Here is a 20,093-nt window from a genome sequence, read left to right as displayed (position 1 = left end):
TTTTTTCCTGTATATACTTATATCTGCATACTAAATATATTTACGAATATTTTTTTATTCTATATAATTAATATCAAATTGTAAATTACATTGATGGTATGAATGGTAACTCCCAGAATGGTATACTTATACTTATAGCCATTCTAGTGTTTGGCTATGTTGAACCAGCATACCAAATATTTACATCGTGGTTACAAGATAAAACTACTACCAGTAATGAAAAATATTGGATCATAGTAAAGATCATTATTGCCAGTTGTCTATTTTATAATCTTAACAATTATGCCAAAAGACGACTGGGTATTTCGTGGGAGAAAGTTTCACAGGATGATATAGTGTTAATAACGGGTGGATCAAATGGATTAGGATCAGAACTTGTGGTAGAATTGGCCAAAGTTAATATTGATCAAATTATCATATTGGATAAAGTGAAACCAAAACTTTCCATTGATAAGGTGAAGTATATTGAATGTGACTTATCGAATGAAGATGACACCAAGAGTGTGGTACAAAATCTTATACATGAGTTGAATTCACAGGGCAAACATATCAGTATTTTAATCAACAATGCTGGAATCAGACATAATCAATCATTATTGAATCTTGATGACGTTAACATTCGAAAAATATTTAATGTTAATACATTTTCACCCATTCTTATCTTACGAACAGTTATCAAGAATCATATTGCATATAATGAGGATAAGAGGCTATACATCGTATCTATATCATCAATCTTAGGAGTATTGGCTCCTAAGAATTTATCAATATATTCAGCTAGTAAAGCTGCGATATATCTGATTCATGAATCACTTAGTGAAGAATTGATAGAATATCCTGAGATTCGATTGTTATTAGTCACACCAGGACAATTATCTACTGAAATGTTTCAAGATGTAGCCCCTTCCATGACATGGCTTGCCCCTATTGTATCACCTAACTGGTTAGCCAAAAAGATTATATCGAAAATTAATATGGGAGAAATTGGGGTATTAAGTGAACCATTTTATGCTAATTTCTTACCAGCAGTTCGAGCTACACCATTCATTGTTCAACGATTATGTCGATACTTTTCAGGTATGGACACTAAAATTATAGACCAATGACAATTTTTTATATTAGAGTATATGTATATTTAACAAGACGTTAATTAACTATTTATTTTTATTGAGATTTCTTGGAGATTTCATGTTTTAATAAGGTTGTAAATGCATCTCTATTGAAATAACCCACCACATCAAAGAATTCATTAAATTTTAATGATGATTCAATGGTAGTTTTATCATTTAAAGTGATTTTTATATAATAGAGTGGATCAAATTTAACTGTCCAACCAGCTATGATTATTTTTTCCCCTTTTTCAGTATAACCAATATATTTAACATTCTTATATATTCTGTTCAAGTATAATAGACCAGCACTGAATATGGAGTATAAGATAATGGATATAACCACCACATTATAAGATTCATCAAAGGAATATTTTCTATCGACAAGGAATAAAAGACCAGCAATCGCCACTGTGCTGACTCCTAAAGCCAATTTTATATCAGTGATTTTGAATGATTCATCATAACCTAATTGAGTTAAAACAGATGATAAATTATCATCAGTAGTTTGACGTAAATCAGATACAGAGCTAGAGTGATAGGGTTGGTACGTGTCTCTTTGATAATTGTATAATGAACAATATCATGTCCTAATTGGTTTCATACATACTTTAAGTTGGTTTTCTTCAATGCAGACATGATTATACTTGTTGATGACTTAAGACTATAATCCTAGTTAACTGTAAATTATAAGTATTGATCTGAACTGTGTTATTTGGTTTGTCTCTATTTTGAAAAATGGAAGCAGTTAAAAGGAAGCATACCAAAAAAAATGAGGTTTGGATGTTTACATAAACTGTAAGAAACATATAACATGTAAAACACCATTATAACCTGTAAAACACAGTCTAACCTGTAAATAAGGGTGAATTCTGCCATCATTTCTTTTTTAGCCTGTGTGATTTCATAATTTGAATTGATTGATAGATTGATACCCCAAGGATTTCATTAACCTTGAAAGTAGAGGTAAGAAGTTCATTTGAACCCCTTCCTCCTATCACGTCATCGTCTCGTCCTTGTCATTCAGGGATAGTTACTACCTTTTGAAGATCTCCTTCTCCTTGTTCATTTTCTGTTGCCATTGCGTGTTGTTTATTTGTTTATTTGTGTTGTGATTGATTATTGCTTAGAGCTATATTTAACGCTATTTCCATTTAAACCATATTAGTATCGAACTAATATGAACTTAGACTTGGTATGAGCTATACTAATTTACCAACTATGATTACCAAGAGTGATATCAACAATAATAACAACAGTATTAATACTGGGAATAACAATAACAATAACAATAATTTGACTAATTTAAAATCAAACTCATCGTCATCATTAATGAGTGATAAAGCAAGACAACAAAACTATTATCCAAGTCAAAAGCAAAGTCAAAAGCAAAAGGCAAGAATGAAACAAAAACCTTCTGGTGCTTCATCATCGGCCTCCTCTTTACCATTACCTGATTATGATGGTGGTTTTGATTATAATGATGATTTTGCTAAACTGATTGATAGTCAAATCAAACAACAATCTCTGAGAGGTAGAGGTAAAAAGATTTCCATTGATCATTTGTTTTCCTATGAATCATATCGTGATCTGGAACAATTTCATAATAGTCATCATAATAATAATATCAATAATCATAAGAATAGTAGAAGAGGTAGTGGAACCAAATCAAGAAAAGATATCATTAACAAAGTTCCCTTAAAAGGGATGACTTTCATTAATGTTAATTATAAATTCGTGGTTGATTATACTCAAGATTATAATACTCAAGCATTAGATCCTAATATTCCTGTTAATGTTAAAGATATTATTCGTATTATAGTTCCTCAAGGTAATTCATGTCCAATTTGTCTTTCCGATGAAATCATTGCTCCAAGAATGCTTTCTTCTTGTGGTCATATTGTATGTTTAAAATGTCTTTTATCATTATTAGATAGTGAAGTTCCTGAAGCTAAAAAGAAACAATCCCTGGCTATAGTTGAAAAATATAAAGAATGTCCATTATGTTCATCAATTATTCGTCAAGAACAAATAAAACCAGTGTTAATCAGTAACATTGATGGAAGGTTTGAAACTCCAAAGATTCATAATGAAGTGGTGTTAACTTTAATGTCAAGACCTTCAAATAGATTGATACCTTTACCAAAGAATTTACAACAATATCATGAAATTATTGGTAATTTCCCCTGGATTAATAATGATTCAGATATTGAATGTAATAAATATGGTAGAATCTTTAAAGGAAATTTCCAATATTTATTAGATATATTTGAATCTGAAAAAGTTCAAATTCATTTCAATTATGAAGAAGAAAAATCGTTATATAATGAAAGTTATAAGTATGTCCAAATGTCATTGGATAACATCGATAAGGATATTGAAAAGTGGTCGAATTATTTTAAAGATACCTCATCAACTCCTTCTCCTTCTATTAATAATAATGACAATAGTACCGATGTCAGACGGTTTTACTACTATCAAACTGGATTCGATACTAATGCAACATATGTATTATCACCTTTGGATATTAAAGTTCTTAAAGCATGTTATGATGATAATTATGAGAATTTACCTTCCAGTATCGTGGGTAAGATTGAAAATATTAAATTTGAAGAATTAACTGAAGAAACATCAATTTCAAAATATAAATATTTATCACATTTACCAATTGGAACTCAATTAGGATTTTTAGAATGTGATTGGAGGGGGAAATTATCAGAATCAGCATGGTTAACTTATAAAGATGAATTAAATAGAAGAAGTCATTTATCAAATAAGAAATTCAAGAGAGAAGAACGAAATAAACGAAGAGCTATAAATCAAGAAGAAATTAAAAATCGGAATTTCTTCATCACTGAAAATTCCACTTCCCCAAATCATAGTCATAATGAAGATCTTGATTATGGGATTGGAAGTTTATCTATCAATGATAATCGTCGGAATATCTATTTACCAGTATTGGAACATGAAAGTAATAGTGAGGCCGGTGGTGATGATGAATTTGAAGATCATAATGATGATTCTATAAGTAATGGATCACCAAATTTGACCGCTGCTACTACAACTATGGCTGATACTAATGATAATACCCAATATGAAACCACGGTATGGGGGACAAAAATACCAAAACGGAATGATAATAATGATACAAGTAATGAATATGATGGAGATTATGATGGATATGAAGATGATGGATGGGATGCTGAAGAAATGATACGAAAAGCTAGAGAAGAAATGCAAAGACAAGAAGAATTAGAATCACAAGCAGGATCTAATAAACTGAAAAAGAAGAAGAAGAAGAAGTTAATTCTCTTATCTTCTAACAGTGCATGGTGAAAAGGTGACGATTTTTGTGGGTCTTTCTTTTTTTTGTTTTCTATAAATCTAAACTTTGACATTATACTATACATTACACGTTATATTAGTTTTTTACTTACATACATACAGATATTTATACATACATACATACATAAACATAATTTAATTTTATACCATTAATAATATTCATCTTCATATTTAATATCGTTAACATCATGAATTGATCCAAAAATCAAATGAAAGTAAGGTCTTACATAAAAGAATACCCCACCAAGTAATAACACTCCGGTACCAATGACAGGGAAACACCAGAATGGAATGATCATAGAATCTTTATTTGGAGGAGGGACGAATGGGAATAATGCGAGGAATAAATTAGCGGTAAGGAATAAGGCTATGCATATGTATGGAGCCTTTATGATTTTTTTAGATGTGGTAGGGGATGAAGATGGAAGGAGAGCCGTTGATGATGAGATTGATAATCGAGACATACGATCTGATGTTTGAGAACGATTACGAGGGTTGAAATCTTGGACGGTATTATCTTCATCATCATTGAAGGTAGGTTCTTGTTCATCACTTTCATTTTGTTCAAGGATATAATCTATATCATCATCATTGGTTTGAGAATGATCGATTATATTATATTCATTCCAATTTTCCGTCTTTTTATTAACTTTCAAATATATTAATCCCACACTGATCAATACATTAATCCACGTACCAGGATATATATAAAGATTAACCACGAATTCATAAATCTCCGTCAGGGGTGGACCAACAAGGATCAAAACCGTTACGGCCCAATGCAATAATAAAGCATAATTTAAATTTTGGAATGTTTTGGAAAAGGGTATATAATTATTCATGGCTAATTCTTGATTGACCAATGAATGAGCATAACTTACCACAAGAACATTACCTAAATTGGATAATGAGATGAAAATAGGTAATAAATGAGATGTGATATTTGATCCAAAGATTTTATTGAAGAAAATACCGGCACATAATACACCTGAATTCAATAATTCTTGTTTGGGGATGACGATAAGGTATGAGATAATGACGAGGAAATATAATGCGGTGGTTACTAATACTGCTGATGGAGCAGCGATAGTTAAGATATGATAAGGATTTTCTACTTCATTTAAGACATAATTAACATTTTCCCATCCTTTAAAAGAATAAATGATTTCTAATAATGCTACGGACACATTATAAACTGATGCAGATGATCCAGTTGATATTGAATCTTCAAATTGCCAAATATTAGTGAAATTTGTAGTTGGTTCAATATCAATGAATCCAATAGTGACTAATCCTCCTATAGCGATGATCAATACTAAGATAAGGATTTTAAAAATTCCTAAGAAATTAAAAAGATGAGTTCCTTGATTTGGATATTTCATATGTAAGACAATACAGAATGTGATACATCCAACTCCAATCAATTTAACATAAGTTTCACTTATATTTTCATGATATGCTTCGGAAGTGAATGCAAATAAGATATATTTCCCAAATGCATAAGAATTCCCTGAACTGAATCCTAAAATAACAATCAGGAAGGAATAAATACATCCGATTAAACCCTTGGGACGATTGAAGATTCTTAATAAGTAATTCAATTCTCCACCGTTCTTAATCGGTAAATTCAAGGAAAATTCAAGATAAATAATTAATCCTGAAAATATGATAAGTCCACCAAGTAAAAAAAGAGAAAGAAACAATCCGACATTTCCATCAAGGTATTTAAAGATGATGGAAGGATTCAGAAAGATCCCAGTTCCGATGATTTTATTAACTATAAGTGATATACATGATAGGGTACCTAGTTTAGCTTGAGGAGTTGGTATGAAAGTTGATGATAATTTGGAATAAAGGGAGGATCGTGATAAAGTCGGTACTAATGGAGCCATTTCCCTATATGATTGATCTATGATGTGAATTTGGACTTTCTTAAAAGAATTTAGTTATAGTTGTATTTATAAATGGAATCGTTTAAACTGGTTTGTTTATATTATTTCAAAGTGTGGATTTAGTTGTGAAAAATTTCTTTAGTGTCACTTCATCTGCTTACAAAATTGATTTAAATTGATACAAAAAAATGACAATCGATAAAATCACGTGATATCACCAAATGCGGCATGGATGTGATCATTTTATGTCATTTTTAAATGTCATTTTTTTTTGGGAGATCAATTCGAATTATTTTTTAATATTCCAGATCGGATTAGTTACCCAATTTGGAAGTGTCTGAAATAGGCTGAAGTTTAAAAATTATTGTCATTTTTTTTTTTATTCTATTTGCAGTTCCGGAAAATAAAGATATTTTAACGAAAGGAGAAGAAGGAAAATGCAAATGAAAATGTCGTGGTTGTTAAGTGATATAAAATTATTATTATTATGAAACTTTTAATCTTGATTGTAGGGGGGTGGGGGAAGTAGGGGGTGTAACAGAAAATGTAAATTTGTTTAAAGACAACAACTTGTCCCTTTCCAGATCAAGTTATGACGGTCAATCAAATATTCTATTACAAATGATAAGAATCAACGGGGTATTACTTTTATATTAATTATCTATGTAGATAGTAGTCTAGTCTAATTCAAGTCTATAATCTCTACACTAATATTACAATCATCTAAAATTTGTAATGATTTAACATTATCCGATTTAGATTTAGTACTACCAGTAGTACTTATTGTTACACTTTCCGATTCAATTAATTGAATATCTTGATTAATCAATTTAAAATGAGGTAAATTCACATTTCTCTTTTTTAAGATTTGTAAGGTTTGATGTTGATCATTTGATTTGAATAATACTAAATTTGGATTATTTATCGATGTAGTAGTACATTTTGAAAGTTGATGATTGATGGAAGGGATTATGACATTAAAGATTGATTTTTGAGATAATGATAATGATGATAATGATGATGATGATGATGATGATTTAGTTTCCATTATATTATGGATTAATTGGGTGATTTTATGATTTATGTATTGTAAATTGGTTGTGAAAATATTTTTTTTAATTTGATGTTTTTGATGATTATTATTTTGATTATTATTTATATTAAAATATTTTTCATCTTGATAATAAATATTATGATTATCATTAGTTTGAATAAACATGATAGGAATTTCTTCATCACTTTGATTAATCAATACATTTAAAACATCATCATGTAAATTATCTGGCATTGAAGATTTTTCATTTGGACCAAATAAAATTAAATCAGGTTTAAAATGAGGGAAAAAAGTTGGTAATATAACATCAAATGATAATTTTAAAGTAATTATAGGATTGGAATTGATATACCAAATTTGATTATTTAAAGGATCATGACCAAATTGATTTGAATTTTGCACTAATTTCGATTGTTGTTTTAAAATTGATGATGATATCACATTTCTTGGAGTTTTTGGTTGATTTATTTTTAATAAATTTTTATAATAAATTTGATTTACATCTAAAAGATGACCAAATTCACCTCCATCAAGAATTGAAGTTATGGTAGTACTGGTTGTAGTAGTGAAATCTTTTAATGATAAATATTTATTATTGAAATATAAGGGAGCTATTAATATAACATTATGACCTTGATTTGTTAAAGTTGTATATAAATGTCTTGAATTTTTTGAAACCCAAGAATCAGAAGTTGATAAAAGAATGTTTAAAGCGAGGGTATAAGGTATGAGAAGTAATAGTATAATGAAAGATCTTGACATGGTTGGTTGGTTGGTTGGTTAGTTAGTTACAGTTACAGTTGTCATACGACGATATGGGAGGAGGAGGATATGGTTATGGTTATATATATATATATATAATACAATATATACAAATTAATAGTCGTGTGTAACTACCACACTTGTAAACTAAAGCACACATGGTCATATTAAAGGGGTGTTGGGTATATATTGGTACATAATAATAATTAAAACTCGTGTGTAAAAGAGGTAACTAACCAAAACAGATCCCTCCCACGTTGTCATTAAAAAAATTATTTTATTTTATTTTATTTTAGTTTAGTTTACGCTTAATCAAATAAATAAAAAACGTTTTTAATTTTACACAAACAGAAATTAAAGTAATTTTTGATTCAATGCACGACATTAAGTTAAGACAGACAGACCAGACAGACCAGACAGAATGAGATGAGATTAATTAATTAATTAACTTAACTAATAGTTAATTATCTAATTTATCGTACCCTTCCTTAATTAATCCATTTTACTGCAGTTAATTAACATTAACTACCATAACTAATCAAACATACTACTACTACTACTACTGTAAATCATCTCTTATCTAATCCATCCTATCACATCATATATTAATAGTAGATCTTAAATTACTTTGTAACATATGTTATACCTAAGATGTGATGATGTTTTAATCTGCCTCAATTATAATTTAGATCATGACATCCACACCGCAGTATTAACTTGTTTAATCCCCACACCGCAATACTAACCCTCATTCGGCTAAAAAAAAAAGGTGCCAAAGGGGCATGGCATTATGCGAAATAATTCAATTATAACTTTAAATATCATAAGTTTATAAGGATAAGTTATTTATTTATTAAAATTATGAAAAAACAATACATATTAAATATACTCCAATTTTCATAATTAATCGAATTATCTAATTCAATTTAATACCATTCTACTTTTTTATAATTAAGTTCAAAAATGTTTCAGGAGCCCAATTTTTCTTAATTTAGGTGGCCGTCACTTTTTTCCCTCCACCGTTGGAGCGGCTCCCCTCCACCCAGCCCTGAGCTTTCCCCCTCCTTTGTGTCCAGTCTCTCTTCCCCCCCCCTTCTCCACTTTTTGCAACTTACACAGACGTCAAAAAAAAAAAGTTTAACTTTAAATTTTTAAATAAGATATGCATGTAATTTATGTTATATATATATAGATATAGGTATATACGTTATAAGGACTACTTATTCATGATTAAATTTTCAAGAATTAATTTATCATTATCACTAATTTGTCCAAATATAATCGTGAACTTTTGTCCATCATTTTGATGTAAATATTGAAGATATGTCTTAACTAATAATAATATATCAATATTATCTAATGGATTCGTAACTAAGGGATCTTCCATTATTAATTCATCTCCTTCTTCATCATAATCTTCCTCTTCTTCTTCTTCATTACCTTCATCATCGTCATCTTCAGAATTATAATATTCTAAATTCTTAATTTTAGAATCTTCAGTTTGTAAAAAATCAAGATATTGATTAGTTTGACCTTCAGATTCATCCTGTATATCATTCACTTTCGGTTCAATTATTCCTCCTCCATTCAAATTCTTTCTTTTCTTATCTAAATTATTCATCGCTCTTGGTAAATTACGAATCAATATAATCAACTTATCTCCTAATTTATTTAAAATATCAATATCTCCTCCATTCATTAAATTAATTATACTGATTAAATGTAATTTAATATCATATACTCTCGTCAAAATCGGAATCATCTTAAACCAACGATCAAAGAAATTCCCAATCTCTCCTGATTCAGTTAATAATACTAATGTTTTATAATAATCAATGGTAAATCCACTAACAATGATATTAATTAAATTAACATTGATATTCGAATTTGAAATCTTTTTCCGTTCAACCGCCGCCTTGAAATATTGTTGATATAATTGAAGATAAGTCAGGATTAATTTAATCGTTAAATTTGAATTTGATTCATTAATAATTGGACTAATTTTTGTAACATCATTAATAGAAAGAATAAAAGTTTGTCCTAATTCTATACCATATAAAAATTCACTAATTTGATCAGTTGAATTCAATAATATCTCATGAATAATCTCAATCATATAGGATTTATAAACATCATTCATGATTTGAGATTCATGTCGAGCATCATTTACCCCACTATAAATAAGGAAATTTTGTAAAGTAGGAAATAATTCTTCAATATACATTAAACTTATTCCATCTTCTCCCACAAAAGATTGATATAATAATTCAAAACATTTCCACATATTTGGACTTATGAATCTTAATAAGAAAATCGAATTTTCAATTAATTCTCCTACTTCTCCAAAAAGATCATCTAATTTATTAACAATGATATATTCCACCACAGGATAAAAAGTTTCTTCTAATTTTAAACAAATCGATTGAGAATTTTCAAATGATAATAAAATCGTAATCATTGTATTCAATAATCCAATTCCAACCATGATTTTATCACTTTGAAGATTGGATTCATAATCATCATCTCCATCATTACCATCTTCTAATTCTTGATTATTCAATTCCACAATTTCACGACATAATCGTAATAATTGTTCTACTAATTTTGCCATTAAATCAATTCCAAATGGTTGTAATTGTTCACTGAAATTCTCCACACATTCTTGCATCACCACTGAAATTGAATCATTATCAATTTCATTTGAAAGTTCTAATAATTTAGACATAATAGGAACAATCATAGTTGATAAAATAGGTTTGAATTTTTCATGATTAATATAAGCTTGAATAGCCAATGAACTTTCAAAATTAAGCACAAGATTAGTAGTTTGATTGAAATTATTTAATATACCTTGATAAATGATTAATTGATTGAATTCAGTATCATCTTGAACGGTGTATTCTAAACTGGAGAATTTACATAAAATATCCAATACTCTAGCTCTGATGAATTCAAATTTGGAATTAAGATTAGGTAAAATTAATGAAAAAAGAACTAATTTCAATTGATGAATATCATTTAATTTAGGATCAATTAAATAATCAGAAATATTTCCAAACATTCTTAAAATCCCTTCCTTTTTCTTAACTACCGCCAATGTTTCTTCTCCCAAATTTTGTAAATCATTTAATTCATTATAAATAGTGGAAACAATCGTTCCTAAAGTAGTTTGAGAACGTTTATGTATCAATGTTACTAAGAACCCTAATGCAGCAATGTCAGGACTATCAAACTCATCATTAATATCAAATACAATAGAAATATATTGTTGAGGTTCGATTTCAAATAATTCTAAAGCTTCATCTGTAGGACATAAAATGGGATAAATGAAATATTTTATTAAGGTATCATAATAAGGTTTTATAAATACCCAAGTTTGTTTATGAATGATACATTGACTTAAGAATTCCAATACATAATATAATGATGAAGGGTTTAACCATTTCTTTTCATGACACCAATTTTCAATCATAGCTAAATAAAAATTAATCAAAGGACTTGAAATCTCATTATTGAAATGTTTTTGAAATTCTTTATATTTGAATTTTTTACTTAATTGATTAGCATAAGCATATCTTGAAAAAATTCGAAACATATTGGCTATAGACCATTTATAACATTTTGAAATTTGAAATGAATTCTTTTCTTGTTCCGAATATGATGATAATTGTAAAATATAATTAGGAGTAGGGATATTTGTGATTGAATTATGAAATTTAATCCAATTTTGAATGGTGATAGGATCTCTTATGGGTTCAGGTAAATCATAATAGGTAACAAATTTAAAAATCTTAAGAATCAATTTCAAACATTCCGAAATCAATTCTCCAATATTTTGTGGTATAACATTATTTCTAACGGTTAGAATTAATGAATTACCAATATTTAATAAATGAGGAAATGCTTTTATAATCATAGGATCTAATTGATGACTTCTATCACTATTCTCTACCCATTTAAACTTTCTAGTTATCTCAGCAAAACATAATAAACCCGTATATAATTTTGAATAATATTCATCATTATTTTCATGAGATTGTTGTTCTTGTAAGAGATTCCCAGTTTCATTTAATAAGTTGGGCCATTTTTCAAAATCCTGAGCTATTATCACTCTTAATGCTGGTATCAATTGTTGTTTAGTACTATAATCAATATGGATCATAACAGGTAAGATTCTATCTCTAATATAAGGTTTTTCATCATGTTGAATTTTTAATTCATTAGGGATATTTTTCTTATCACTTGAGTTCCAGAACCTAACAATCTTATTCTTGAAGTAAACAGCAGGAGCTATCTTATTATGATGATTGGCTGTATCAAGAGAAATGATATCTAAACAAGCTCCTAAGAAACCAGGTGATATGGATAATTGTTTAAGGTTCGATTCTGCTTGCATTCGAATCGACGGATCCGCCTCAAGCGTCCCCGCAAAACATTCAAGTAATAGGTTAGGATCCACCATCTATGATACACCTGTCCTTACCTTATCAATTGAATCCAATTTAATTGATCTATCAATCTATCTATATTATAGGAATGAAGTGCTGCCATTTTGAAGGCTCTTTGGATTTTTTGAGGTGTCAATTTTTTTGGTAGAAAGTGAAAGGTCCAGATCTGACATTGTGTGCAGGACGCTACTTTATATAGGATGTATTCCCGTCGGTTTCTTTCCTTGGTACGGTACCAGTTTAACTTTACAACAGTAATAACACAGTTACAAGTTCTATCGTCTAAGTTATAGATTGATGTTACATGGAGATGAAGGATTAGATCATGTACCATTACATCATCATCATCATAATCATCCTTGTATATCAAACAAAATACTTTCATGTAATTCGCTTACTATCTTAGCGTACAGTAAAAATATTTATTTAAGCCTTTAGTGTGTTCCTATTAGGAATCGAACTCAGGGAATAGATGATTATACCTTGCAACCACTAAACTATTCCTACTTAAAAATGAACAAATTAAAAATTGAATTTTGAGGTATATCTCTCACGTGATCTTCGATCAAATGACCTGTTGTTTTAGTTTAAAAAAAATTTATAAACTGAAATCAAAACAAAAATTAATTGATAACAAAGTAAGGATCATTGAATTCTTGCCTAACCGTGAAGGTTGCAATAGAAACTTTTTATCCACATAGTTTGTCATGGGTATTGTTCCCAATAACCTTGTATTACATCTTATCAATTTAAGATTTGATTCAAGAATTTTGGTATATTTAGAACTAATTTATTAATTTATCTAGGAATCGTCACCAGGTATCGTGTATACCGTCTTTATGACAATGTGAACAAGCGGCGGAAGGTAGTTCATAAATATAATATAATAAATATTTTTGTTGTCCAATCCTACATGAAGAAATCAGTGAAATTATATTTAGGTTGAACTTTTTTGATTTACTTCAATTTCAAAAAATTCAATGTGTTTGTACTAACCATAATATAGCAGGACATCATCCATGTTCGTCGCGTAGGCATAAAAGATAATAGGAAATTTTGTGTATTAATATATAAAGTTTTTATATTTATACCTTGATTATTGAATAATATCATTTGTAAGAGGTTTTATACTAAAGTTCTATTACGCGCTACCATCAATTTTTATTAAATTATGCCTAAATTTTATTGAATCTAATATACATATATATTAAGAACCGATATTTAAAGATTAATTCACAAATCATCTATTGACCTCCTCCTGCTCCTGCTGCATCTTTGGCAGCTTTTGCTTGAGCAATAGTGACCCAAACAAAAATAATAAGTCCCAACGATGCTAAGAAAAGTGTAACACCAAATGCAATTTCAAAATAATATCCACATCCTTTGACTCTTTTATGTTTAAGCTTCTTATCAATATCGGCAATATCTCTATTGATAGCATTCAATCTGTTTCTTAATTGAAGAATACTAACTGTGGTAGTACCTGTCAGTTTCGATAATTGATAAGGGGCAGGTAAATCTGGGATGGTCATAACTCCATCAATGTCTAACTTTGCGGTACTCATGGTTATGAAATGACGTTTATTCACTTATTAATTATATATGAAATGATAATACCTTAAGAGAAGAAAGAAAAAGTTTAAATTATATTTTCATTCGCAATTAAATTTGTTAAATATTTTACATTTTTTAGCATAATATAAAATCATACATTATCTACTATATACTTGGTATCAACTTAACGAAGTAAATATCATTGTTCATTTATTAATTTTCCCTAATACTTCGTTTCTCCCAACAAAGCTTAACCCAATAACGATAGCTAGCATAATACAGGCGACAATTCTATGTGTAACATTTGACAGACAATCTCCACATTCAGGATATTTAATATGAGACTTATGTGGAATAAAAAGTTTAGTTTTGACGTAAGCAAGGTCTTTAGTAATCTTTCCCATTCTTCTTGATACCTGGGATATGTCAATTAGTTTGGGGATTGTTTGTGACTCACGTCCAAGATTACCATCGGTTAAATTCTCAGAAGGCATTTCTTTCGAATGTTTTGCTATTTGTTATATTATTTCAATTAGATATATAGTAAATGACAAATTTCTCCTAAGAGATAGAAAATCATAAACGAGAAAGCTATCAGTCAGACCCCCTGAGAAAGAATAATTGGAATGTTTTATTGGGATAAAGACTTATCTTTTCAGGCAATTATAATTTATAGAGTTATAAATAAAATTCATTTCTTTGGAGAACTTTAAAAATATTTACTTATTATTATTACAATACCAATGGCTACACTTCCAACTTATGCTTCTGCGACTGGGATTCTACTGACAGCAGAAGAAGAACTTATCGAATTGGATAACATCGATCTTGATACAACATCATCAATATTATTTCAAGAGAATGATCTAGTAAAACTTGTCAGCTCAATTGATAACATAGAAACAATACTCAATAGTTTAAAAAAAGAAATCAGGAAAAGAGAGAACGCAGGACTAGAGAGTATATATGTTGCTTATACGTGTGATAGGTGTGATAGATTCTGGATTAGCACTTCGTTCATGGTTCTAAGTATGTTAATGTTGATCATTTCCATGGCAACTTCATTTATATACTCTTTAAAAGTTTAAAAATTCTTGCAAAATTTATATTAATTAAAAATATATAATATTAAAAATAACTAAATTCAACTAGGCAGACCTCTGTAGTTAATTAATTTTCTCTAAAACGATTGATCTGGCAATTAAATTGATGACAATACACGAAGCTATCCAAGCAATAACCTCAAATCTCAATTCAAAAAACATCAGACATGATTCACATTTAGGATATTTTAAGTCCCGTGGAGTATCAAATCTTGTTTTGACGTAAGCAAGTCTTTCAGTAATGTTTTGAATTCTTGCTGATACCTGAGAAATATCAATTGAATCGAGGGTTGTTTGTGCTATTTGTTCCAAATTTTGAGACATTTTAATCGATTTTGAATTAGATATAACGAAAATGAAAAACAGAAGGCACCAATTGGACTCTTAGGTAAAGTTCTGGAGATGAAAAGAATAATTAGAGATAATGTTAGCGTAAAAATTTTGTGAACTTCGCAGAATTTATTTTGCAATTGCCTTCATTTAAAAAATCCTTTATTTTCTATTTATTTCTGACTTCTTTGGACAAATATAAAGTAAATCAAATTTAATATCATTATTACTGTTCCAATGGATATACCTCCATCTTATGCTTCAGTGATTGGAAATCTGCTGGAATCCGCAGGAGTACCCATTGAAACTCAAAATATCGACCTCAATAGGGCTAGATTAATAGTACGCCAACAGGAAGATTTAATAGAGCTTGTCATGGCTATTACTTCGATAGAAAGTACACTTAACATTTTACATGATGAAATTAGGAAGAGAGATAGTGCAGCACAAGAAGGTGCAAATATAGATTATGTTTGTGATAATTGTTATAATTTCAGGTTAGGCTTCATATTCGTGGCTATAGGATATATGGCGTTGATCGTTTCCCTGATAATTACATTTATATCTTCTTTCTTTATCTAAAAAATATGGTTTGAAAAGGTTATTTAGTATAATCTTGAAAATACTTTAGTCCAATATATTTGTATATTAATTAATTATAAGCACCGGAAACAATATTTTATCTTTAATATTGTTATTAAAGGATTTAATATAAAGTAGCCTGTAACAATAAGAAATTAATGATGAAAGTCTTGATAAACCATTCTGTGATTATCTAGGCGTAGATGGTGAAACTATATTACTAGCAGTGTTAGTCATTTGAAGTTGTAAGTTATAATTGTAAATGAATAAATATACAGGTCAAAAAAGTTAAACATCCATACACTTAACAATAAACTCTATTACTTTGATTGATTGATTGATTGATTTATTAATTACATATTTTAAATCTTACATAAATTAATATGATAGTATATTTAACAAATTGGTTAGATTAAGTTTTAGTTTGTAAAATCGGAGCATCTTTATTATGGTATACTGCCAAACTTGATTTGATTTGTATATATAAATATATTGATGCGGCCACCCTTATAAAAAAGATTTAAACCTTCTTGTCCTTTTCATAAAAAGTAAACAGTTTTCTTCTTTAAGATTTCATCAAAGTACATTATCAATCATCACAATCACATCAAATGAAGTTCATCGTTGAACTTATTTGAACCATTACATTAACATTATGTATACTAACTATTGTTCAATAATGTTTTGATTTTGGTGATTAGTTCTGCATATAAACACCAATAATTTTCTCATGTGACCAATATCACATGACTAACATGTGCTACCAATTTTAAAATTAAATTCGTTAAATGAATAATCAATGAACAGAAACATTGTTAGGTGGTTTCAAGAAACCAAATACAAGTAAGTAAAATCATAAACTGGTTTTCTTTTTGTTAAGATATTATATACTAACCTAACTTTATCTGAACTATAAATGAAATGTTGAATCTTTATTTCGTTACATCCACAAAAAATGCAAATAGAGTTGCATAAGAAATGCAAAAAAAATATACAGCGCTAAATTTATTTCACAATTTGCTTCTTTTCAAGAGTGTAATCAAGTTCATTAACTATGGCCAGCTTTCAACGAGGAAGACGGTACAGTTATCCAACTTCGATACAAGTCAATAGACTTCATAGAAGAGGACATAATCCCTTCTTTAATTTTAATTCTAATTTTCAAAATATCCCAAGATCCCGATCATCTTCTGAATCAGCGGTTAACTCCAATAATCCACATGAGATATTACCTATTGCAGAGACTCCAAAGGAACCTCCAAAGACTGGTTTCAAAGCAGCAGTTGCTAAATGTTTTGATCATTCGATTTCTTTAAATGGAGGTGCTGATGGACTTAAAGTTAATACATTTTTCTTTGGTTTTTGAATGATATTTTTATTGTCCACATCTTGTTTATTTGCATATTATGTCATAAAGGGAATATACCTGGGCCTGGAGAGTCCTAAAACATATTCACTGGATGTGAGTTCAAAAATTATGAAGCAAGGATCAAATAGTACTACTACTGAACTTTCATCAGGAGTTACTTATTTAATAAACTACTTAAATACAACAACTTCAACAACTACAACTACAAATCCAGCAATCAATTCAATGTCTCAATCAGGAGAATTTATTAGCTCATTTGATGGTTATAGTTATGTTTATTTTTTGAACAATGTTTATCACTCCAGTATGCTCTTTTATTATCAATCAATAAGAAAGGAATGTGAAAAAATTCACAGTAGGCTAATCCTCAATGGACAGAGTCTTGGAACTCGTCAGCTTTTAAGAATCAGTTTTGGTATGGGCTTATGTGTTTGTTGTCTCTCCCTTAACTTGATCAGGCCAAATAAGCCAACTCCTGATATAAAATATTAATTCTGTTTGTTATTAAGTAGGATTTAAAGAGTTATAGATATTAGATATTATTAGTAATTATATATAAATGTATATTATAAAATTGTTATAGAAAGCAACTAACTAAATAAGTTAAATCTCTTTATAAGCAAGTCTTATAACTCTTCGTGTTACTGTGAGTATTTATCTCCTTCATTATCAAAGTCTACTGCAAAAATTATTCTTTACAACGCACTACAACTGAAACGCTTGTTCTTGTTCTTGTTCTTGTTCTTGTTCTTGTTCTTGTTCTTGTTCTTGTTCTTGTTCTTGTTCTTGTTCTTGTTCTTGTTCTTGTTCTTGTTCTTGTTCTTGTTCTTGTTCTTGTTCTTGTTCTTGTTCTTGCTATTCCTCCTATATATTAGCAGACATGTTTCAATACGGTAATATTCGTAAATCGAAAGCGGGAATAATTAAATCATTTACTCAGTTTCAGTCTTTGTCTTTATAGGTTCTCTTGTATTCTTTCTTCTTGGCCAAATTGAAGGTAATTTAACTACTTGAAATCTTGGTTCGATGCATCTTTCAATAAACCAACTTCTTAATTTATTTTCAATTAATGATGAGATTTTTGGTACATCTTGTAATTTTGCTCTTGATCCAATCAATGATTTAACTGTGAATTCCAATCTATAATCAGGAGAAAATGAAAACATCAAGGCTGTGCCTTCATCGTTTGAATCATCATTCTTCTTTGATGCTGATGGATATGAAGATGAACCTGTGGTGGTAGATGTTGGTTTCGATTTTTTAGGTGATGATGGTATATTTGAGTGAGAGTCCATAGATAATGATTGGCTCAAAGGTGTAGCACCTAAAGATGATCTTCCAATATTACTAGATGAAGAAGCCATTGATGAAGCTTGTGGTGGTGTATGTGGTAGTATGACAGTATCATCATTAGGTTCTGGAGTTGATGTTTCAGAAGATAATGAAGGAGTGGTAGATATTTTTAAATCAGCAAATTCTTGATCATTAGTATTTATCAAGGATACAGTTAAACAGCCTGAAAATCTAACAATTGATACTGATAATTGAACAGGCAATACTGCAGTTAACGGTCTTGGATGATTTAATAATAATTTAGTCTCAATTCCCAATGTTAAAGTATCAGCCAAATCAACATCAATCTTAGCTTCCAATCTACCTGAACCATCTTGACTATGTTTGATCCTACAATTGGAACAAATGGGGAAATCATCACCGATATCAATCTCAGTGATATTTATCTTATCCAAATATTCTGGTAAATCTGCCGTTTCCAAAAACTCAGTTAATGAATGATAAATATTATCAGATAAGATAGCTTCTGATCTGAATTGAGATATGGTTTGAGCAATTAATACATTAAACCAATCCAATGTCTCAGGGGAATGGGTATCAACATCATAATAAGTCTTTTCTAAAATAGATGATAAGTTACTATTTTTAAATTTTTCATTATCTTCACTTCCATCACCATTCCCACCATTACTGCCTCCCTCAGAATCATCATTAGCTTTCTTCTTATCTCTCCTCACTATAACCCCCGATGTATCTACTCTTGACTTAGTTTTAGAACTTGTAGGCGTTGGATCAGCAAATACGAAAAACTTAATAAACACAATGATAATAAATATAACACTAACTTGACCAATAATCAAACCCTGTGTAAAACTCCAGGGATTGCTTGATTGGAATTGACTCAGATGTGATTGAATAGGCTTATTGGCTATTAGTTTAGGTGATGCAGTAGATAATAAATTCGGTTCTTGTAATAATAATTCACGTTGTTGCTGAAATAATTCATCTTGTTGTAGTTTCAATTGTTCCTGTAATCTCTCTAGATTGAGCAAGGTATCTTTCTTAGATTGATCCTGTTTCAGACTGACCATGATGATAGTTGTATCTTTCTATATGATATGTTTCATTAATGTTTAGAATCTATGGACTTATTCCTCTTCCCCTTGTTTAATTTGTATTGCCAAATTATTATTTCTGTTTTCGCTCTGATGGCACAACTATTTTTTTTTGCCTTATTTAAATTTAAAGTGTG

The 20,093-nt window shown here is 29.3% G+C and overlaps 10 protein-coding genes across 10 annotated transcripts; 4 read left to right on the top strand and 6 right to left on the bottom strand. All coding sequences in view use genetic code 12, as the record gives it.

The window, feature by feature from the left end:
* Nucleotides 1-98: 98 nt before the first annotated feature.
* Nucleotides 99-1,106, top strand: DFJ63DRAFT_282400 (uncharacterized protein; the record flags this gene model as incomplete). Its single annotated transcript, XM_064904646.1, has 1 exon — nucleotides 99-1,106. One exon carries the CDS (start codon nucleotides 99-101, stop codon nucleotides 1,104-1,106), a length of 1,008 nt encoding a protein of 335 aa, XP_064765143.1.
* Nucleotides 1,107-1,164: 58 nt separating this feature from the next.
* On the bottom strand, nucleotides 1,165-1,748 carry SPC2 (signal peptidase complex subunit; the record flags this gene model as incomplete). The annotated part of the gene is made up of 2 exons (XM_064907828.1): nucleotides 1,165-1,639; nucleotides 1,720-1,748. The coding sequence occupies 2 exons, from the start codon at nucleotides 1,746-1,748 to the stop codon at nucleotides 1,165-1,167; spliced, it is 504 nt and encodes a 167-aa protein (XP_064765142.1).
* Nucleotides 1,749-2,330: 582 nt separating this feature from the next.
* Nucleotides 2,331-4,445, top strand: DFJ63DRAFT_310949 (uncharacterized protein; the record flags this gene model as incomplete). The annotated part of the gene is made up of 1 exon (XM_064905670.1): nucleotides 2,331-4,445. One exon carries the CDS (start codon nucleotides 2,331-2,333, stop codon nucleotides 4,443-4,445), a length of 2,115 nt encoding a protein of 704 aa, XP_064765141.1.
* A 158-nt stretch (nucleotides 4,446-4,603) lies between these two features.
* DFJ63DRAFT_310948 (amino acid permease-domain-containing protein) lies at nucleotides 4,604-6,346 on the bottom strand (the record flags this gene model as incomplete). The annotated part of the gene is made up of 1 exon (XM_064905669.1): nucleotides 4,604-6,346. One exon carries the CDS (start codon nucleotides 6,344-6,346, stop codon nucleotides 4,604-4,606), a length of 1,743 nt encoding a protein of 580 aa, XP_064765140.1.
* A 314-nt stretch (nucleotides 6,347-6,660) lies between these two features.
* On the bottom strand, nucleotides 6,661-8,505 carry DFJ63DRAFT_317052 (uncharacterized protein). Its single transcript, XM_064906767.1, has one exon. The coding sequence runs from the start codon at nucleotides 8,160-8,162 to the stop codon at nucleotides 7,029-7,031; it is 1,134 nt and encodes a 377-aa protein (XP_064765139.1). The 5' UTR covers nucleotides 8,163-8,505; the 3' UTR covers nucleotides 6,661-7,028.
* An 873-nt stretch (nucleotides 8,506-9,378) lies between these two features.
* Nucleotides 9,379-12,624, bottom strand: NMD5 (Nmd5p; the record flags this gene model as incomplete). Its single annotated transcript, XM_064904647.1, has 2 exons — nucleotides 9,379-9,560; nucleotides 9,603-12,624. The coding sequence occupies 2 exons, from the start codon at nucleotides 12,622-12,624 to the stop codon at nucleotides 9,379-9,381; spliced, it is 3,204 nt and encodes a 1,067-aa protein (XP_064765138.1).
* A 1,230-nt stretch (nucleotides 12,625-13,854) lies between these two features.
* DFJ63DRAFT_333266 (uncharacterized protein) lies at nucleotides 13,855-14,175 on the bottom strand (the record flags this gene model as incomplete). Its single annotated transcript, XM_064907827.1, has 1 exon — nucleotides 13,855-14,175. One exon carries the CDS (start codon nucleotides 14,173-14,175, stop codon nucleotides 13,855-13,857), a length of 321 nt encoding a protein of 106 aa, XP_064765137.1.
* A 732-nt stretch (nucleotides 14,176-14,907) lies between these two features.
* On the top strand, nucleotides 14,908-15,252 carry DFJ63DRAFT_310944 (uncharacterized protein; the record flags this gene model as incomplete). Its single annotated transcript, XM_064905668.1, has 1 exon — nucleotides 14,908-15,252. One exon carries the CDS (start codon nucleotides 14,908-14,910, stop codon nucleotides 15,250-15,252), a length of 345 nt encoding a protein of 114 aa, XP_064765136.1.
* Nucleotides 15,253-15,834: 582 nt separating this feature from the next.
* On the top strand, nucleotides 15,835-18,077 carry DFJ63DRAFT_333265 (uncharacterized protein; the record flags this gene model as incomplete). The annotated part of the gene is made up of 4 exons (XM_064907826.1): nucleotides 15,835-16,051; nucleotides 17,286-17,518; nucleotides 17,618-17,810; nucleotides 18,058-18,077. The coding sequence occupies 4 exons, from the start codon at nucleotides 15,835-15,837 to the stop codon at nucleotides 18,075-18,077; spliced, it is 663 nt and encodes a 220-aa protein (XP_064765135.1).
* Nucleotides 18,078-18,082: 5 nt separating this feature from the next.
* DFJ63DRAFT_34490 (ERMES complex subunit) lies at nucleotides 18,083-20,070 on the bottom strand. Its single transcript, XM_064908785.1, has one exon. It carries the CDS (start codon nucleotides 19,930-19,932, stop codon nucleotides 18,481-18,483), a length of 1,452 nt encoding a protein of 483 aa, XP_064765134.1. The 5' UTR covers nucleotides 19,933-20,070; the 3' UTR covers nucleotides 18,083-18,480.
* Between the last annotated feature and the right edge of the window lie 23 nt (nucleotides 20,071-20,093).

Source organism: Scheffersomyces coipomensis (genome assembly GCF_036884675.1).
Source record: "Scheffersomyces coipomensis strain NRRL Y-17651 chromosome Unknown DFJ63scaffold_1, whole genome shotgun sequence".
Taxonomy (NCBI): domain Eukaryota; kingdom Fungi; phylum Ascomycota; class Pichiomycetes; order Serinales; family Debaryomycetaceae; genus Scheffersomyces; species Scheffersomyces coipomensis.
The sequence above is the reverse complement of the archived record's forward strand: the minus strand, read 5'-3'. Positions and strand labels throughout refer to the sequence as shown.